Below are 19,287 nucleotides of genomic sequence, written 5' to 3' on the forward strand. Positions count from 1 at the left end.
GAATGACCAAAACTACATGAACAACCTATGTTTGATGCTTACTAGCTTGTACAACAACAATTCTCTCTAAACAATTCACAGAGGCAAAGAAAACAAAAGATATGATTAGAAACTCTTAAATTAAAATAACTGTAAGGAACTAAATAAATTGTGACAGTCAAATAGAACTATCAACAAAAACTGTTTTGTAATTTACTCAGCATATACTAACTTGTTTTAAAACACAGCAGCAAGAGACTTGTATATAAGTTCTGAAACTGAAAACTGAAAAGCATCATTTTATAACTTCAGAACAGTGTGATGACAGGATACTTTCAGCCAGGGTGGGCCCATTCCACAACAAAGGAGACTCAAACACAGCAAAGGAGATTACTTTTTACTATGTAGATACCCCACTAGCCAAGGTATTCGCATTTCTCATCAGCCATGTTGCTCATGTAATAATATGCCCGTAATGAAAAAAATAGGGAAGGACAAATTAAAATCTTACAATAAGATAGCTGTAGAACTGTACATAGAATCTATCAGCACAGAATATCTTGACATGGAAATACTTCCCCTCTCTTTCTTACAAAAACATTCTGGATCCATCAAATTGCAAGGGCATCTCTTGTACACAGCCTGATTATTCTAGATCATACAGTAGGTTAGATCATTCAAAAACATTGATCTTTTTGTATAGCCATTCCATCCTTGATTTGGATGCATGTTTCGGGTCCATGACAAGCTGAAAGATTTCATCTTCAGTTTACTAGGTTTTAAGGTCACCTAAAGGTTTTGTACTAAAATCAAATGGATTTAGTTATTCATGATTCTCTCCACCTTGAAAAAAAAACATTATTTGCTGAGGAATAGCAATCCTAAAGCATGATGCTGCCACCACCATGCTACATGGTGGATATGGTCTTCTTCTTCTTCTTTTTTTTATTGCACCAAACATAACTTAATTATTATACCATTTGGAATTGGTGTAATTGTCATACCATAACACATTTTGTGACATGGTTTAAGGAGGTTTCCTGGCTTGAAAGATTGTTGTCACATGCAGAGAGTAATCAGTCAGTACATGTCGGATATTCCTGAACCTCTTGTTGTGTTGCGCTAGGTCTCTTAGCAGCCTCCTTTCCCAGTTTCTGTGTTGTCCTTCAATAAATTTTAGTGGGATGTCCTGTTCTTGGTGATGTCACTGTACTGCTCCATTTTTTCTGTTTGTTGATGTTGGCCTTTACGATGTTCCATAGTAAATCTAATGTTTGGAAATTCTTTCATACCCCTCTACTGATCTATATCTTTTGAGAAATAAGATAACATTCATGCTTTGAAAAATCTTTGTAGACCATGGCTTCAGCAGACCGATGAAACCGAGATAATGTGAATAAAATCCTACAGAAACAGCTGATCTTTATTTGAAGTTAATCAGAATCATTTGACTGATGACAGTTATATGATCAGTACTTTTGAACATGAGATTGAATGTGATTGGCTCATTCTGAACACATATTTGCCATATCCCCAAATATTAAAGGGTGTGCACATTTATGCAACCAGGTTATTGTAAATGGTGATTGTTCTTTTTTATTGTAACCTATTTATCTCTAAAATTTATCTAATTGTTTTTTACTTAATTTGTATATTTGTATACACTTGTATTCACACTGAGTGGAAAAAAATCTGAGATTTGTCTTGGTTTACTTTGTACAAAATCATAAAAACGTGGCATTTTAACAGGAGTGTGCAGACTTTTTTCTTACCTAGTATATAGGAGCACTGTTTGCTTTTTATTTTACAAAATCGATAATGTTAAATTTAAATTAAAGAACTAAATAAACATCAAACATTTGATGTGTATCATAGTATTAATTAGCTGCATTAGTAATATCAGTGGAAGATCCTCAAAAGGATAATAAAACTAGGATTGTGTGTGTATTTGAATAGATTTTCCTGTATTGTGTCTAGCAACATGTGTTGGTTCATATATGCTGACCCATTTGTGAATTACGCATTATTTCAAATCATAATGCTGTCAACAAACACTTAATGAATGTTCAAGAGCATTTAATTTTTTATTAGCTGACCATGTACGTACATTCTCAAAGATCTCTCTCTTTTTTTCTCTCTCTTTCTTTCGCTCCCTCACTCTTGTAAACTCATCCAGATGTTGCCTGACTTTGCACCCACAGAATAGGGGGGTTAAGGGGCTGAGAAGAGTGGAGTGGTGTTCAGCAGTATAGTGGAGGAGGGAAGACAGCGTGTTATAGTGTGTTTTGCGTGTGGTGGTGGCCTGGAGGGAGGTAGAGATGGTTTAGAGGTGGTTGGACGACATTTTGCTTAGCGGGAAGAGGTTATGAGTGTGTGTGTATGTAAGGAAGTGGAAGTACAGAGAGTGGATGTTGGCTAGCGGTCGGACTTTCTCGGTTGTATTACTGAGACCATGTGGTGCACTTTGGAAGGGCATGGGGATTTGGGTGGCATTGCTGAAAATAAGTGAAGGAGGTTACATTGATAGAAAGCAGAATTGATGCTACAAGTGGGTAAAAGGGGGTGGAGCGATGAATGAGAGCGAGGAGGATGTGGTGCACAATTTGTGGTTGTCTGAGGAAGGCTTTTTGATTTTGTTTCCCCTTTCATGGTGAAAGACACTAATCGTCTAATCATCCAACATGTCCATATCTGTATCACAGACGCTGTCTGGTGCTATCTAACGCCACCCCCCCCCCCCCCCCATTCTGTTTCTCAAGTTTTTCTCTTACTTTTCTGACAGACAAACACACTTCCTCACTCTATCAAGCTGCATACATACATGAAAAGAAAAGTGTTTTGACTCAATGCATCCAGACAAATCCGCTTCTCAGTCTCTTAATGAAACAATGTCAATGACAGACACACACAAAATAAAGCCCCCCGGAGCAATCTAAACAATCTCACACACCAGGACACAAAGGACCTCATTGAGAAAGCAAGTAACCTGCATTCTTTGTAAACAAAGCAAGTCTGTGAATTTGCCGATGAACACTTCCAAACAGACATTTGCTGATTAAACACTGTAAATGAATGCACACATGGGTCTCTTCTGTAATATTCTGTATTAGCAAACCTCGGTCATTAGATTTTCTGAAAGAGCCATTGTGTCTTGAATGGAAAGATTCCGGACATACCTGTGATAGTCTGTGATAAAAATGCTGCATTTTACCAGAGCTGAATATAAATCAATCCATTCAGGGAATATCGTATAATAAAAAATACCTTCTTCATTGCAAAATTGCAGGTCATCCTTTATATGATTTCCACTGGAAGAGCAACAGCTTTCGCAAGGTGGGAAATTTACAATGATTAAAAGCATTGTGTCTAAGAATATCTACTACTGCATTTTAGTCAGTAACAGTAATTAGATACAGTACAATAATTATATACAATACATAATTATTGTAATATAAACAATACAATGTATTCAATTCTGGTTTCATTTCTATAGTAGTAATAAACATCAGGAGATTCCATAAGAAAAAACTAATAATAAACAGATTTTTAAGTTGACATATAAAGCACATTACACCATCCAGTCATTAATTATTTTTCTATAACCAGTTATTTTTCTATCGCCCTTATCCAGAGAGACTTATTTTATCTCAGTTTTATACAACTGAGCAATTAAGGGTTAAGGGCCTTGCTCAGGGGCCAAACAGTGGCAGCTTGGTGGACCTGAGATTGAACTCACAACCTACTGATTGGGAGCCCAACACCTTATATTAAATAGCAAGTTCTAATATGTATACCTTCGAATGTTCTTTCCATTTATTCTTTATTATTATTTAATTACTTTACTTAATTATTTACATGGATTTATTATTCACCAATGGATTTTTTTTGTTGCTATGTTAATATTACTTAGTTTACTTGTTTCTGCTTCCTCGCTTCCTGTAAGGAACAGTTCGCAACATTAATCATTTATAAGATCTGACAAATATTTATAAATAATTGCTATTGTTCATCCAAAACCAGGTATAACACCTGAATGGTTCATATCAGTCATATAAAGAAAAACCTATAATAATAAACATAGAATCAAATAATGCTTATCATTCTACAGGCAATTACTATCGACTTTTCTAAACGTTTATATTTACCACAGCTGTTTTTTTAAAGGTCCTTTTTTTACTTTTCAACTGAGTATTCGATAGAATTAATTGTGGGTTATTAGTTATATAAAGTAATATTATGATGATGATTATTCTTATTATTTATTAGTAATCATTAACTAATATAATTTTCGACCATATGTTTCCCCACAATGGTTGATACAAAACTTTAATCTGTAATTTAACACCAAATCCACTACTGTGATTTCAGTGAATTTCTTTGTACGCTTCAGAGGAGGCGCGTAAAACAAAAGCATGATGTTTACGCGCCTCTAACGCGAGTCTAACGCGAGTCTAACGCGAATCTAACGCGCCTTTAACGCGCCTAACTTATAATTAAATTATAGCTAGAAATAAATCCGATGTGAAATAGCTATTACTTAAAGAGGATGCTACCAGGTGTAGTGGGAGTTAGATTCGATGCTGGGATTCTCTCTCTCTCTCTCTCACACACACACACACACACACACACACACACACACACGTGCGCGCGCGCACACACACACACACTCGCGCGCACTTTTGGGTTCGGTCTGGTCTAAAGCTGCCTCTCCGGAGTGCTCATGTGCGGTAATCCGAAACCCCCCGCGCTGAAAAAAAATATGCCTCGACTTTGGCACGGATGCTGCAACAGCCTCGGGTACTTTATGAGTTTATTTTAGGTCATAGAGACGCCTGTGTTTGTTCCACGCGGTTCCGCCCTTTTTTTTTTTTTTTTTACAGTTGTACCCGGTGGTTCTGATGTAGTCACAACACTATAACTGCTGTAGCCGATGTCTGTGGTCCCACTGCTTTTGTAGTACAACATGGTTATATGGGCTGGAGCTGTTTGGCATCATACTATGTCAGATCGATCTGGCGTTCATTCATTCATTCATTCATTCATTCACACAGAATACAGTAAGCAGCTTGTCGTACATATTTATCTATACGATCGATCAATTTATTACCATGGTAATCGTCATGAAATCAGAGTCCACGTGAAAGACTGAGAGAAGTGAATCACTGCTGTTTGTTTCTTTGGGCGGGTTTTATTCTGACTCGCAGATCTGACTCTTTGGTGGAGTTTTACACGAGCCGAGGAAGTTTGAGCGGGACCTTGGCGCATGCGCAGAAGCTCGATGATTTTTTGTGCGCATCAGTAGCGGGATTTAGCGGGGGCGAGTGGCGGGGTGAAGGGGGGCAGAGAGAGCGCGAGAGAGAGAGAGAGAGAGAGAGAGAGAGATGCACAGAGAGAAACAGAGAGAGAGAAACAGAGAGAGAGAGAGAGAGAGAGAGAGAGAGAGAGAGAGAGAGAGAGAGAGAGAGCAGGTGACAGAGTTGAAGAGCAGCGCCAGTTTCTGTTCACATCATTTCAGCGCTTGTAGCAGGTCAGAGCGTCGCCTCCGGTCTGGACATAAACTTTTTTAAAGGGTTACAAAAACTCTTCTGTTGCTTCTCCGATTTTGTTTGTTCCAGCTGCCTGACTTTTGGGAAAGCGATTGCATATTTCTAAAGACACGATGATCATGGAGAGTTTGACGCTTCGGTTGGAATGGAGAGTCCAGTAGAAGCCGCGTGTCACCGTGTGGATATTAATACTTAGAGCACAACACAACACAACACAACACAAATCAGCGCCTGCTTTTGGGATTAATCTGCGTGTCGCTTGTGTTCAGTAGGCTCTGAAACATGCAGGATCTCCTGTGAAATTCGTACATGGGAACTTCTGAGGACGAGAAGACGCGTTCCACCGCGGCATTAATGCTTTCTAGTGAATGTATGTGTCGGTAATAAGTGTTTCCGCAACGTCCTACACACGCCTCCGTAAAAAAGGCACTAATTATTCGGATTGCTTTAGCTGACTGTAGTCTGAACTGCACCCTGTCCCTATTCCCAAACACTACATGCCCATCTACCAGCAGCACCTCTCCTGCTCTTTTACCACGCTGGATTCAGACTGTTTTGGGTTCAAATAGAACTTGAGGAAGTCGGATAAATATAAGTCGGATTTGCTTCGGATTTTTGATTCCAATTCCATCAATTCCAAGAGGCTCAACCAGCACAAACCACTTCATTGTAAGTTTGTATAAACTCTCAAAATCTCTCTCTCTCTCTCTCTCTCTCTCTCTCTCTCTCTCTCTCTCTCTCTCTCTGTGTGTGTGTGTGTGTATATATATATATATATATATATATATATATATATATATATATATATATATATATATATATATATATACACACACACAGAGAGAGAGTGTGTGTGCGTGCGTATGTGTGTGTGTGTGCGTGCGCGCGCGCACATTGTGTCCGTAGTAGAATAACCTAGAAAGTTGCCGTGTGGTCCATGATTTGAAGGAATACAGTTTTGAGTATTTATGTGATCAGACTGTGCACTTACAGTACTCTTAAATGCATTCGATGAATCTTTTTTTTTTTTTTTTACTACTTATGAGACTAAAAAAAAGGTAGCTGAAGGTTATGTGCGTTAATTGAAAGAACTATTTGCACCTCTATTTTGTTGTAGCTGGCTCCCCCTAGTGGCCGCAATGTTATATGTGCTTTTGTCGCATATTCGAGTCTTGACAGTTTTAATTCAAACAATTGCGCATTACGTGTGGAAACTATTTTTTTATGCGCCCTTTGATGCGCATTATTGATGCGAAGTAGGGCACCGTAACGCAGCCAATTAAATACACAGTTAGTCGATTTGCTGCTACTTATAAATGTATTCCAAAATAAAATGAACATGCTACGTCTTTTTTCTGTTTTATTATTATCCTTTTTAATATTAGACGCAGGTGATACATATTTTGTTCTGTTGAATACTTATATTTCCTATCCCCATGTATTACACTAGTGATTTTATTTAACAAAAGGAAAAGTGAGATTAGTGACTAATCCCGGAGAAGATGCGGGTGTAAATAACGTAATGATAGTTTCGGGTCTTAAAATAATCCGTAGCATTTTTTTGTAACTAGGTTTCAGGCTGCTGGGCTAATTTAAGAGGCCACTGGTATTCAGAAATGTTGACATGCACGAAGGAACAGCATCGTTTTTGTCACAGTACAGAAAAGTCATTTCCTAAATCTGACTAGTTTCAGGACTGTTTATACATTAATATCACCCCTAATGTCTAATATGAGTAATAGGATTTATTTTGAAACCGTCGTAAACAATCTGTTTTTTCCTCTCACACGAAAAACATTCAGCGTTTTTTTTTTTTTTTTGTTAACAGCAAAAAAAAAAATAAAATAAAAAAGCAGGTGTCAGAAGTCATAACACATGAAATTCGGTACTACTTTATCCTACATACCCTGTCATAATATGCCTAATCTTTAATCCAGCTCATTTCGATGTAAAGATAAATCATACATTTTGTACTCTTTTGTACGTGAATACACTTTTTTTTTACATTTTGATCGTGTTGATATTATTATTATTATGCTTTATTATTATTATTATTATTATTATTATTATTATTATTATTACCTATTATTATTATTATTATTATTATTAAAAGGAGAACGGTGGGATTTTAAGGAAGCCGTTTAGGGATTGGATTTTTATCAAGACAAACTTCAGCAAAACGTTTTAATAAATACTTACATTCGGTGGCTATTTCGGCCTCTCTCTTTTCAATAAAAACACACTCTAACTATCCCATCAACGGGGTTAAAACTGCTAAAATAAAACCACATGTTCGGCGCAGTGACGGTGAACTTGGCGCACAGTTTAATGACTATTAACGGGGCCTCCTTTCGTCCTCAACTGCAAAATGTAAACCATGACAAATGAGTCTCACTAGAAATGCTTCCAAAATCAGAACTGGGTTCTAAAAAAAGACTCCTGGAAAAACTTCAACCTGTTTTAAGGGCTTTTTTTTGTAGGGTGGAATGGCATAAACATTCAATTTTAAACGATTCCCTCCATCTTTAACCGGTTTGAGTGAATGTTAAATAGACTGAAACGCTTAGGCGCAAAGGAACGCAGTCTATCAAGGTTGGGTAAAGAAAAAAAAATCAACAAATTTCCTAGTATTCGTTTTCAAAAGTTTCCGTGGAAGTTTGACTGCGGTTGGTGCGTCGTTTTATACAAGTTCGAAGATTTTATTTGATTTCTCTTAATAGTGCTAATTCCATGCGACGCCAGCTAGTTAATTGAAACCATTTAGACCGAAGCCGTGCTAATAAAACAAACAAACAAACAAAATAAAAAAAAAAAAACACTCTGCCTTAATATCCACGTATACAGTCAGGTAAATATCTATTTATTCATATTTATTTGATAAAATGTTAAATATTTATGATTTTAGTTTATGTATAAAAAAATTTTCATGCCGAATCTGGTGGCGTGAATCTCAATCTAGGCCAGAATAAAATAACGCACCGTTTGTTTGTTTTCCACGTCATTTGCCACTGCTTAAATGTGCGCTTTACGTCATTACGTTTAAACGTGAGAACGTGTGATAAAATGTCGTGTGGTAATTTTCTTACAAGTGGCACTGCACCGTTTGTCATAGGTTGATGATACCCACAGGATATCCTTTACAGTGTCCCAGGAGACAATATGTAATCGAGGCTCTGTCATAAATAAAACTATGATATAAGAAAAAAATAAATATTGTTCAGTCATTGTGCATGGTGTTTATTGTGAGGAATCCTAACATTGTTCAATAAAGCAGTCTACAGGCCAACCTTTAAAAATAACAGGTCAAGCACAAGGATGCTTTCATATAGACAAGTAGCTGATATATTTTAATTTTGAAAAGACAAAACACAGAAGTCCATCTTCCACTAAAGTTGCTGAGCTGAACCCATTTTAACGGACTTGGAAAGGAAATAATTTGTTATTTATTTTAAGTTGCTCCCTTCAGAGCAGGCAACAGTACAGGCCTGCTGTCTGACCCTGGTCAATGTAGATTACTATAAATTAAAATACTCTCTAAGGTAAAAATTTCCACTACGGTCCCTTAACGAAATCTTTACATAGGTTGGACTTTAATATTAGACTGACCAAAAATTCCTGTTACCTTTCACCATTCGCTGAGCGATGTTTTTGGATCTGGACAAATATGTTAAACCTCAAAAAGCGTTTTCTCAAAGTTTCACTGTGGAAATAAACCCAGCTGTTCATCTAGGTCACTCAAAAAATAATAAAAAAAATGACACAAGGCTTGTATTTGTACAAAATATCAGATATCTTCCACATTCTTTGTACTCTGGTTGGGTTGGCCAGTCGGATTTGTTGTTAATTTAGAAATACTAACGGTGAAAACCGAGAGAGGGCTGTTTAAATTTGCTTGTGGATTCATCTTGGACAGCAGCTTGCACACTGAAAAGGAGGCTAAATAATGCATTTATTGATTTTTTTTTCCCTTTTTCTTTTTTTTCATGGCTGTGCATCTGTCAGTTAGTTCTTCATCATAGGTGATTGTCAGGTATTGTGAAAGCTTTAAGCTGCTGAATCAGACACTGTTGAAAGAGCATGTAGAGACGTTTGAAAGCTAGCAAGATGCATTTAAATGATGAATGGATGCTAACATGTTCATGGGTATCAACCAAAACATACAGAGCTGTTGTTGTCAGATGGTAATGTATTACACACTAACTAAGTGCTGTCTTGTTATCCCTCAACAACCAGTTTTATTTGTTCTTTCCAGAGCTGTTCTTTCAGGATGCTGTTCATGAACAGGCCATCTTCCTCAGGCTGGGTCAGAGCCATGGACACGCGACATGGAGTGGTTGCCATCACTTTCCTGGCTTTCTTTATGCAAGTAGTGGTGGAGGCTACCTCGTGGTGGTATGTATCCACAATATATACACTGTCTAGGACAAACACAGCTGTGTGCGCAAAAGAGCAAGAGAATGGTGGATTGTGAGGTTGGCAAGATGAAGCGTGGGTAATGGATCAGCAAGAAAGAGACAACTAATTTGCCTTCTTTCCTTGTTCTTCTTCCCTCTCTCTTTTTTCCTCCCAACCTCTCTCCATCATCATCTTCATCTTTCTTCTTGTATATTGTGGCTGAAGACAGCCTGATTCCGTCTTTTGTGTCCACCACGTTCTAAAATAAAGGGGGGGAATACATGCTGACTTTAGCACATACGCCTTTGCTCAGTTCTGACACCCCCTACACCCCCCCCCCCACCCTTTATTTTCTTTTCCCTTGAATTGCCAAACCAAAATGATGAATATTATATAAAACATAGAATGCTGTGGTTTTGCAATGAATTTCCAAATATGCACAGGCACGAACTGTGTAGGATTGTGTATTTCAGCGAGTGTGTGTGAGTTTCTATGGGCTTGTCCATCCGATTTCCATTAATAGAAAAACACAAAATCGGTCAGTGCTAGAGCAAGTATAGGACAAATGCAAAATGAATACAGAAGACTGATTAAACTGAGCAGCTGATTACCAGATTTAATTTTGCTCCGTGTGTATCTGTAGTTTTCAGTATCAAACCTGTGATACTTTTTACTAACAGAAAAACAAACAGTGCTATAGCCCCATCCAGAATGGAATATTCAGGAAATTACAGTTTAAGATGTTACCTCCTTGGTTTGACTGTTTTAATCTCCAGCCCTCATAAGTTCCACAATGACGCCTGAATCTGGTAAAGTTTCATTTGTGAGCTTGAATGGAGCGAGTCTGCTTGGTTTGCACGCTCCATACACAAAGGAAGACGGCAATAAATCCTGTCTCGTAACATGTTTAATTGTTTGATTCGCTGGAAGAAAATGAAGGAGTTGTATTTGAAACAGACTGCCCTTTCCAAGATGGAAGGTCTGATTTCATTGCGATTTTCTGCCTGTTTACTTTTACCGCATTTGATGCTTGCCACTGTGTCTCTTCAGCCGAACTCAGCTGATTGGGTCGGACATAACTTAGTAGTGCACAAAACAGGAATCTCTCCATTCCCAGTAATGTTATCCCAGTACTTCTCCTGGAGTATACACACGGCCGCTATATACAGTATAGCTGTTATCTGAACTGTAGTCTCAATCCTAGGGTTTATCTTTGAATTTCAAAGATTGCTCCAGCTTTTTTTTTTTTTAATCAGCTACACACAAGGCCTTTTCTCTTCTCTTAATCCTAAACTCCAGTTTCCAGAGCCAAACCTACACAAGACAAACTCTCCTGTATAAGAGGTTCCTGTAACGTAGATGATGCTGCTCTTCTCTCTGCTCGCGTCTAATTTCGAGCTGTCTTTTTAAGAGAATGAGACTCCCAGCTCTATCCTGCGAGCAGCCACACGTGCTAATGATTTACTTTGTACAAGACGAGAATTGTTGGGGTCACTCAGCTTTCCCCTTGTATAATTTCCACAGCGTATCAGATTTCCTAGTGGACTAATTGAACGTGCTTGTGTTTGTATGCGTGTCGCAGGTCTCTGGCTATGAATCCACTGCTGATTCCCGAGGCTTATATCATAGGCGCACAGCCGCTGTGCAGTCAGTTGGTAGGCTTGTCCAAAGGCCAGAAAAAGCTGTGCCAGCTGTACCAGGATCACATGCAGTACATCGGCGAGGGCGCTAAGACCGGGATCCGTGAGTGCCAGTACCAGTTCCGCCATCGCCGCTGGAACTGCAGCACAGTGGATAACTCCTCAGTGTTTGGCCGTGTCATGCAGATCGGTAAGTCTGTCAAGTTTTCCCTTGATCAGAATGCCAACCACCCTTATATGTTCTATAGGTGACACAGCCTAAGAACCGCACACAATTTCCAGTAGCTTGTTTTTCTCAGTGTTCTTTATTACATTCATATTGCTAAAGAGACACTACACATTCTGTACATCATCGATCTAAATCCAAAACCACATCTTTGGCTGGCACCTACGTAACGTAGATATATTAGGTGCAAGCTCCAGCAAGAAAATTCAAAACTTCCCAGTTCCAGACTAGAGGTCTGGCACGATCCTGCATTCGAATGTACAGCATGCTTTTTTGGCTATACAGATTGTGATTAATGACTGAAAACCAAAGAGCTGATAAAACCCATAGGCAGTAAATAAGAATTATAAGTAATATTTAATAATTAATAATAATTAAAGTATTAACGCAATAAGATTTGTTTGAAGTTTTAATGTGTTTTGCGGAAAAACAAACTGTCCTTATCTTATTTTTTCTTTTATTATTTTTTAGAATTGTATTTTTTTAGATTATTGGTTTTGTTTTGGCAGTATAGTGATCTTTCCTTGTTTAGGCAATGGGGTAATGGATACTTAATGCAAGGAGCGTGCACGTGGTAGGCCATTTTTAACAGCAGTGGTTGAGCCGAAATGTTTCTACGATGACGTCTGTGAATGAATCAGAATGGATGCTGCCTCCAAATGGCTAGCAACCGAACATTACAAATGGTGAATAATTGCATTTAGCCTAAATTTATGCCGGACTGCGCTCAACACTGACCAAGCCTTTCTCTGAGGCATGCTAATATAAAGAGAGCAAAGATGATAGCTTTCGATTTTCCTTTCCCTGATGATAATGCATTAATGATCAAATCATGTTCAGTCTGGCTTAGTCTACCCTCTTATCAATCGATGCAATATTTTTGAATAAATTAATATTGGAAATGTCCTTTATCAGGCAAGCTTGACTCTTGATCTGACTTGAACAGATTAGGTTCAAATATTAAGCCTTGGAATATATCTGGTTGCTGGACGGGCTGGCTGAGGACGGGTGGAGTGATTTATATATGTATGGCAATTAACGAATGTTATCGTTATTGCATGGCGCTATTAAGACTATGGTTTGCTAGTCTTAAACAAACCTGCACAGATATTTACTAATCTTCGAGGACATAATCAACTAGAATGTTCAGGGTATAGGAAGCAAATTGAAAATTTTACACTGTATTATCTTTAGGTCATGGTTGTTCTGCATGAATGTAATGTTTGGATTTAGTTCATTACTAGTTTTATTTGCTTCCTTGCATAATTTGCTCTTCTTGGCATTCTAACCAAGTGCTTCATATTTTGTCCCACTTTTACATGAAATTCTAAGTAGCTGTCCATTCCCACTCAAGAAAGGTTCTGCTTCTACAGTACGTTCACCCTACTGTTCGCTTTAGGGTCAAGCCTGACGTGGCCAGTTATATAAATACACTTTAACACATCTTTATCGAAAGGCAAATAATGGAAATCCAGCGCTGACCTGGCAGAACCAAGACGCTCCGATCACCTCGTCCATCTACGCTTGTCCCGGAGATTATGGAGAGGAGGACAGCTTGGGTCACTGGAGGGATGGAAAACTAGTTTAGAGGGAGAGAGGGAGGTATCATGAGGACAGTATGTCTATCACCAGCTCAGCTATCTTCTCTAAACCTTTCTAAAATATCCGAAAAAGAAAGTAGTAACCTTCCCTCTGCACTCCAAACCTTCTTTAAGAACCTTTCCATCTGGATCACATTTAAACTTTCATTCCGTCCCGTCTCACTTTTTTTTTTTTTTTTTTTAAATCTTACACGCATTTATTTCATCACCTGCATTGTTTTAGATGGAATGGTGTCTTTACTTCGGTGACAGAAAACTCCCTAAAGCTCCAGTATTTCATTACATTTTAAATCCCACGTCCGTGAAAAACCCTACTGCTTTTAATAGGCTATTATGAGGTCTTCTGAAGTAATGGAGACTCACTGATGGGAATAGTCAACTTCACATAGAGTATACCTTTTAACGCTGGAAAGTCTGTGGTCTTTTGGATATCCCTCAGGCGTAATATGAAAATTGCCTCTGAACAGTTGCGGGTCAGGTTATTCGAGGGCCGCCCTGCAAACCGAGGGCCCTTTCAGGCGGCCAGAGCTGCTGAATTCCTGGTAGGTCTGTCCACCAGCAGGGGGCGTTGTCATGTTTCTGAATCAGCTTTCTGCCCACATGTACACATTCACTGAGCACTTTATTAGGAATACCTCTACACCTACACCTTCATGCAATTATCTACTCAGCCAATCGTGTGACAGTTGTGCAGTGCATACAGTCATGCAGATAAGGGCCAACAACTTCGGGTAGCATTTACATAATCTATCAGAATGCTAAAAAATCAAATCTCTGTGATTTTAACCGTGGCACGGTAGTTGGTGCCAGATGGGCTGGTTTAAGTATTTCAGAAACTGCTGATCTCTTGGGATTTTCACACACAACGGTCTCTAGAGTTTACTCAGAATAGTGCAATAAAGAAAAAAACAGCCAGCCAGCGGCAGGTCCGCAGACAGAAACGCCTTGCCGATGAGAGACGTCCAGACTGGGTCAAGCGAACAGTGACTCAGATAACCACTCTGTACACTTGTGGTGAGCAGAAAAGTATTTCAGAATGTAGAAAAAAAGAATGAAGCTATTTTTCAGTGCAAAGTGTGGACCTACCCAATATTGAATTAGTGTAATGTTCCTAATAATGTGCTCAGTGTGTGTATCTATATATATTTATATAGGCAATCAGTAGAAAAGATCCATTCATTCACCAACCTCGTCCATGCCAAATGGAGCCCTCTGGAAGATGGAGCCTGAGTACTTTACCCACAAGTGCTATAGAGCACTCAAGACATGACCGAGACACGAAAACGATATACTGTACATCTCCATCTGTCTTATACTCCGTCAGATGCAGAAAACAATGTGAAAAATCTGAAACATGATTCCAATTCAATGTTTGACTACACACAATTTTATTTACGTTTATTTACTTAAACAAAATGGGTAAATCATACATTTAAATGAAATAATACATCTTTAACGACTGACTTCTCAATCTCATGATTGTAGTATACAAATTCAAGAAGGTTTCTATTATAAGCATTAAATGTCTCACGCTAAGCATCACCACTAGGAGAGTATGTATGTAATATTTGATGGCACTGTTGTGTTTCTCCAGTATTTCTGATCCCAATTCTTCCGATTTGTTTGTGCAGGAAGCCGCGAGGCAGCGTTTACATACGCAATCAGCGCAGCGGGCGTTGTGAATGCAGTGAGTCGAGCATGCAGGGAGGGTGAGCTGTCAAGCTGTGGCTGCAGCAGGGCGGCTCGGCCCAAAGACCTTCCACGAGACTGGCTTTGGGGAGGCTGTGGAGACAACCTCAACTATGGCTACCGCTTCAGCAAGGAGTTTGTGGATGCCCGTGAACGAGAAAAAACCTATGAGAAAGCCTCCATGGAAAGCGCACGACTCATGATGAACCTCCATAACAACGAAGCAGGGCGGAGGGTGAGCTTGTTTTTGTTTTTTGTTTTTTTTTTTTTGTTTTTTTCCTCACTATAAGGTCGCTGGTCAAGTATGTTTGTAATGCTCAAACATAAAAAGCTCACTTTCACACCTGTTAGTCCATCCGAGTCTGAATCAGAGCGTTTGTTTGGTTTGGTTGCACCCTGCACAAAATTAAATGACCCCAAAGGAAAGGGAAAAAAACACACACTTTGGCTGAGGTGCACATACAGCTGAATATGTACTCCTTATACTCTTTTCATTCCCTGGTCAGAAATACGCAGACAAACAAAGGTTTGCCAATTGAGCAAGAACTCAAACATCTCCCAGGCATGAAGAACACAGAGTGCTCTATGCTATGATATGCTAGGTCATGCTAAATGAATATTTAATGATATAACATAATAAATTCTAAATAATTAGCAGTTAATCTCTCTTTTTGTTCATTATTCAGTAATCTGGAACACATGGCAATTCTGCAGCATTACAGCTCAGTGTAGTAGCAGTAATTTATTATTATTTTTGACTTGCACTGGAGCACGATTTGAGTAAATGGGGAAAATGCTGCAGGGGTTTAATTCAAATGGACCAAATAATTTATATCTGAACACATTTGGAAGCTAACGCTGCAACGAATGACGTCTTACCAAGTTAAAATATTTTGAAGCTAGTCGCATGTATCCATGTTACTTATTATTCGATTACTTACTTAAGTTACTTCTAGACCTAGTTGCTAAGTTAAGTTAAAAAGCATATATAGTTTTACTGATAGATTATTTTGAGGAGCAAAAAGATCTCAAATTCCGTACACAGTACAACAAGATGCCTTTTCAACTGTCCGTGTCTTCAAAATAGAATTTCTAAGAATAAATAAGGAATAAAACAAATACATAAAATTACAGGGTAAATATGTTAATTGTAATTAAAAAAATATATATTATAACTAAAGTACAGATGTATTTCTTTTAGCACAATATGTCATGTGCATAAATAAATAATTAATTAAATAAATAAATAAATAAATAAATAAATCTGCTAGAGGTGGTGCGTGTTGAGTCCAGAAAAGTCCAGGTTCTGAGTGTTGTCCTGATCGAGGCACTGAATGGCCTGCAGGAATAAGCTTCTCTTCATTCTCTCTGCCAACAGAGAAAGAACATTTTAAAGCTTAAGTGTTTAATGGACAAATATGTCTAGAAAAGGTTTAATAGTCTTCAATTTGGCTGATTTGTAATTTTTATAAGAGAGAGTAAGAAAGCGTAGATTGATTTGACTAGCAGTGTGAACTTCCATGATGTTGGAAGAAATAAGAATCAGCTTCAATACTTTATTATGATATTGAAGCATACAGGCGTTATTTTCATGAAGGCTTTGATTCTCCATCCACTCACATGTTTATTTACAGAAACTGAGTGTGCGTGATTGAACGAATAGACCACTAATTAAATATTTAGGAATAACAACAAAATACTGCAGTATGTTGGTTATAAGCAACAAGTACAACCTGCAGATAGATTAAATAAACTGTTTCTGCAAAAGCCAAGGTTCCATGTCAGCAGTTATACAGTTGAAATACAGCTGAACGTGAGAGTCGAAGAGTAATAAGAACGCACGTCAAGCTCTCATCTGGGTAACAGCTTGCTCCGGCCTGCTGCATGTCAAGAACCGCCCTTTGATCTGCCCGTCTCTGAAGCACTGACTTCATCCCATCTTGACCTCTGTATTTATTCATGCGCACTACCTGAGGCAGGTAAACGTCTCAATTACAAATGTTCTCAAGAAAAAATCTGCAAGCTCAGTTCTCACCGACTGGATTAGGCTAAGCTGTGTTCCAACTCGATGAAGAGAACCATGTACAGATATCATTGTAGATGTTTTTTTTTTCCTCTCTCACTTCTCGGGTTTGCAGTGCAAGTTGTCAAAAGACCAATAATTTTCCTCTAGGCCCCAAAAAAATCCAGATTGAAAAAGACCGATTCATGTTTTGCAGTCAAATGCGGATTATTAAAATGAGCGTATAATAATAGCCAGCAATGAGTGAAAAATGGTGGAAAACTACGCTGTACTGCTTTGGCACATAACTTGGTTAATCACACATGACACATTTCGGAGGACTTGAACGCTGACAAGCAGCTATTATGCCAAAGTTGATCTAATTGTTATTTCCCATGGCTCTGAAGCTCAAGGCACCTAAAATACTTTTAAATACTAAAATACTGACTGGAAAGAAGTAATTTAAAGTGTAAACCAATCAACTGAAAGAAAAAACTTTTCATTAAAGCAAAAACAAATTTCATATAAAGTAGACTTTTTTATATAATTATAGAATTTTTTTAAGTTAAGTGTTTTAAATGTTGACTAATTTCTGGCCTCCTTTTCACTTAAATGTGATTAAAAAAAAAAAAAAATAAAAAAAAAAAACAAAGGTTTTCACCCATTAATTAATTTATTTTTTTTAAGTTTTATTATTTCATTTTTAACAGATTTGATTTTTAGTGAGTGATTTTACTTAAAGTAAGATTTACTTTTAAGTTTGCTTTCTTTTTTTAAAATAACCTTAAATGTCTTTAGTTAATTTACATAGATTTTTTTAAATAGTTTCCGGTACCTGGGAAACCTATTTTTTTTATGTTGATTTTATGTGCCTGGGATTCCTTGAAACAAAATGTCATTGTTTGCTACAAATAAAGATTTCTTGTTTTTGAGGTGGTTTTTAAATTTCTTTATTTTCTTCCTCAGATGGTATCTGACCTGGCTCACGTTTCGTGCAAGTGTCATGGCGTTTCAGGTTCATGTAGCCTAAAGACCTGTTGGCTGCAGCTGGCTGACTTCCGCAAAGTGGGAGATGCGCTAAAAGAGAAGTACGACAGCGCAGTGGCTATGAAGATTAACACACGTGGCAAGCTGGTGCAGGTGCACTCCAAATTCAACTCTCCCACCAACCACGACCTGGTGTATGTGGAGCCGAGCCCAGACTACTGCGTGCAGAACCACAGCACGGGCTCGCTGGGCACGCAAGGGCGTCTCTGCAATAAGACCTCGGAGGGCATGGACGGTTGCGCGCTCATGTGCTGCGGCCGTGGCTACGACCAGTTCAAGGCCACGCTAGTTGAACGCTGCCATTGCAAGTTTCACTGGTGCTGCTATGTCAAGTGCAAGCGCTGCACAAGGGTCGTCGATCAGTTTGTGTGCAAGTAGCACGCTCCCAATTGTATTTTATTTTTAGGTTTTTCAGAAAGAGTTGTGTGCAAGTAGGATTCCTTTTCCGAAAGAAGACCAGAGAACCTTTGGGAAAGTTGGGCAATGGAAAGTTAACTAAAAAAAACAACTATATAAATTATATTTATAGAGTCAAAACAATTATACTGTTTCAGAAAAGACTGACATCTTTGTGTGTATTTTTTTTTTTTTTTTTTTTACATTCTCAAAGCAATAGGTACAAGAAGATTAATGAAACAAAGAGTATTTATTTTCTGTCATTTTTTTTTTGTCCCCTCCCTGTTTTTGTTAAAGTGGAATTTGTCACAGTGAGTGCAATCCGACTACCCGGACAAAAGCAAAACCTTCCCGATTATCCACAAAAGGGTAAATCGGTTCATTTTGGCCCTTTAAGAGGTTCAAGTGCCGCACTGGCATTTTACTCAACCGCACCGAGTGACTTGAGTAATGCGGTGCCGTAGTGTTTCGTTTCAGTCTCAACCACTGTCTGCCTGGGTTTGTATATCACTAAGAGTGGATATATCATGGTTATTGTGTGCTGCATGGATAAGCTGACTGATGTGTCTTAAACCCAAGCACACTTAAGCTCTCACAAGCTACACTCTGTTCTAGATCAGTGAGTCTTTGCATTAACCTGGCGTAAAGAACTGCTTCATATTTCAGCTCCAGTGCGTAACTCTAAGTGTTGCATGGGAACTATTACATGTATCTTTTACACAGATTTCTGCACTGAGTGACCATGCGCTTGTAGCTGTCTGACAAA

At 38.3% G+C, this 19,287-nt stretch overlaps 1 protein-coding gene across 1 annotated transcript; it reads left to right on the forward strand.

Annotated features, from left to right (window-relative positions):
- Positions 1 to 5,436: 5,436 nt before the first annotated feature.
- Positions 5,437 to 18,719, forward strand: wnt5a (wingless-type MMTV integration site family, member 5a). Its single transcript, XM_060881164.1, has 5 exons — positions 5,437 to 6,194; positions 9,778 to 9,917; positions 11,503 to 11,750; positions 15,019 to 15,311; positions 18,045 to 18,719. Exons 2-5 carry the CDS (start codon positions 9,793 to 9,795, stop codon positions 18,501 to 18,503), a joined length of 1,125 nt encoding a protein of 374 aa, XP_060737147.1. The 5' UTR covers positions 5,437 to 6,194; positions 9,778 to 9,792; the 3' UTR covers positions 18,504 to 18,719.
- The last annotated feature ends 568 nt before the right edge of the window (positions 18,720 to 19,287 follow it).

This window comes from Tachysurus vachellii, chromosome 11, assembly GCF_030014155.1.
Source record: "Tachysurus vachellii isolate PV-2020 chromosome 11, HZAU_Pvac_v1, whole genome shotgun sequence".
NCBI classification, from domain to species: Eukaryota; Metazoa; Chordata; class Actinopteri; order Siluriformes; family Bagridae; genus Tachysurus; species Tachysurus vachellii.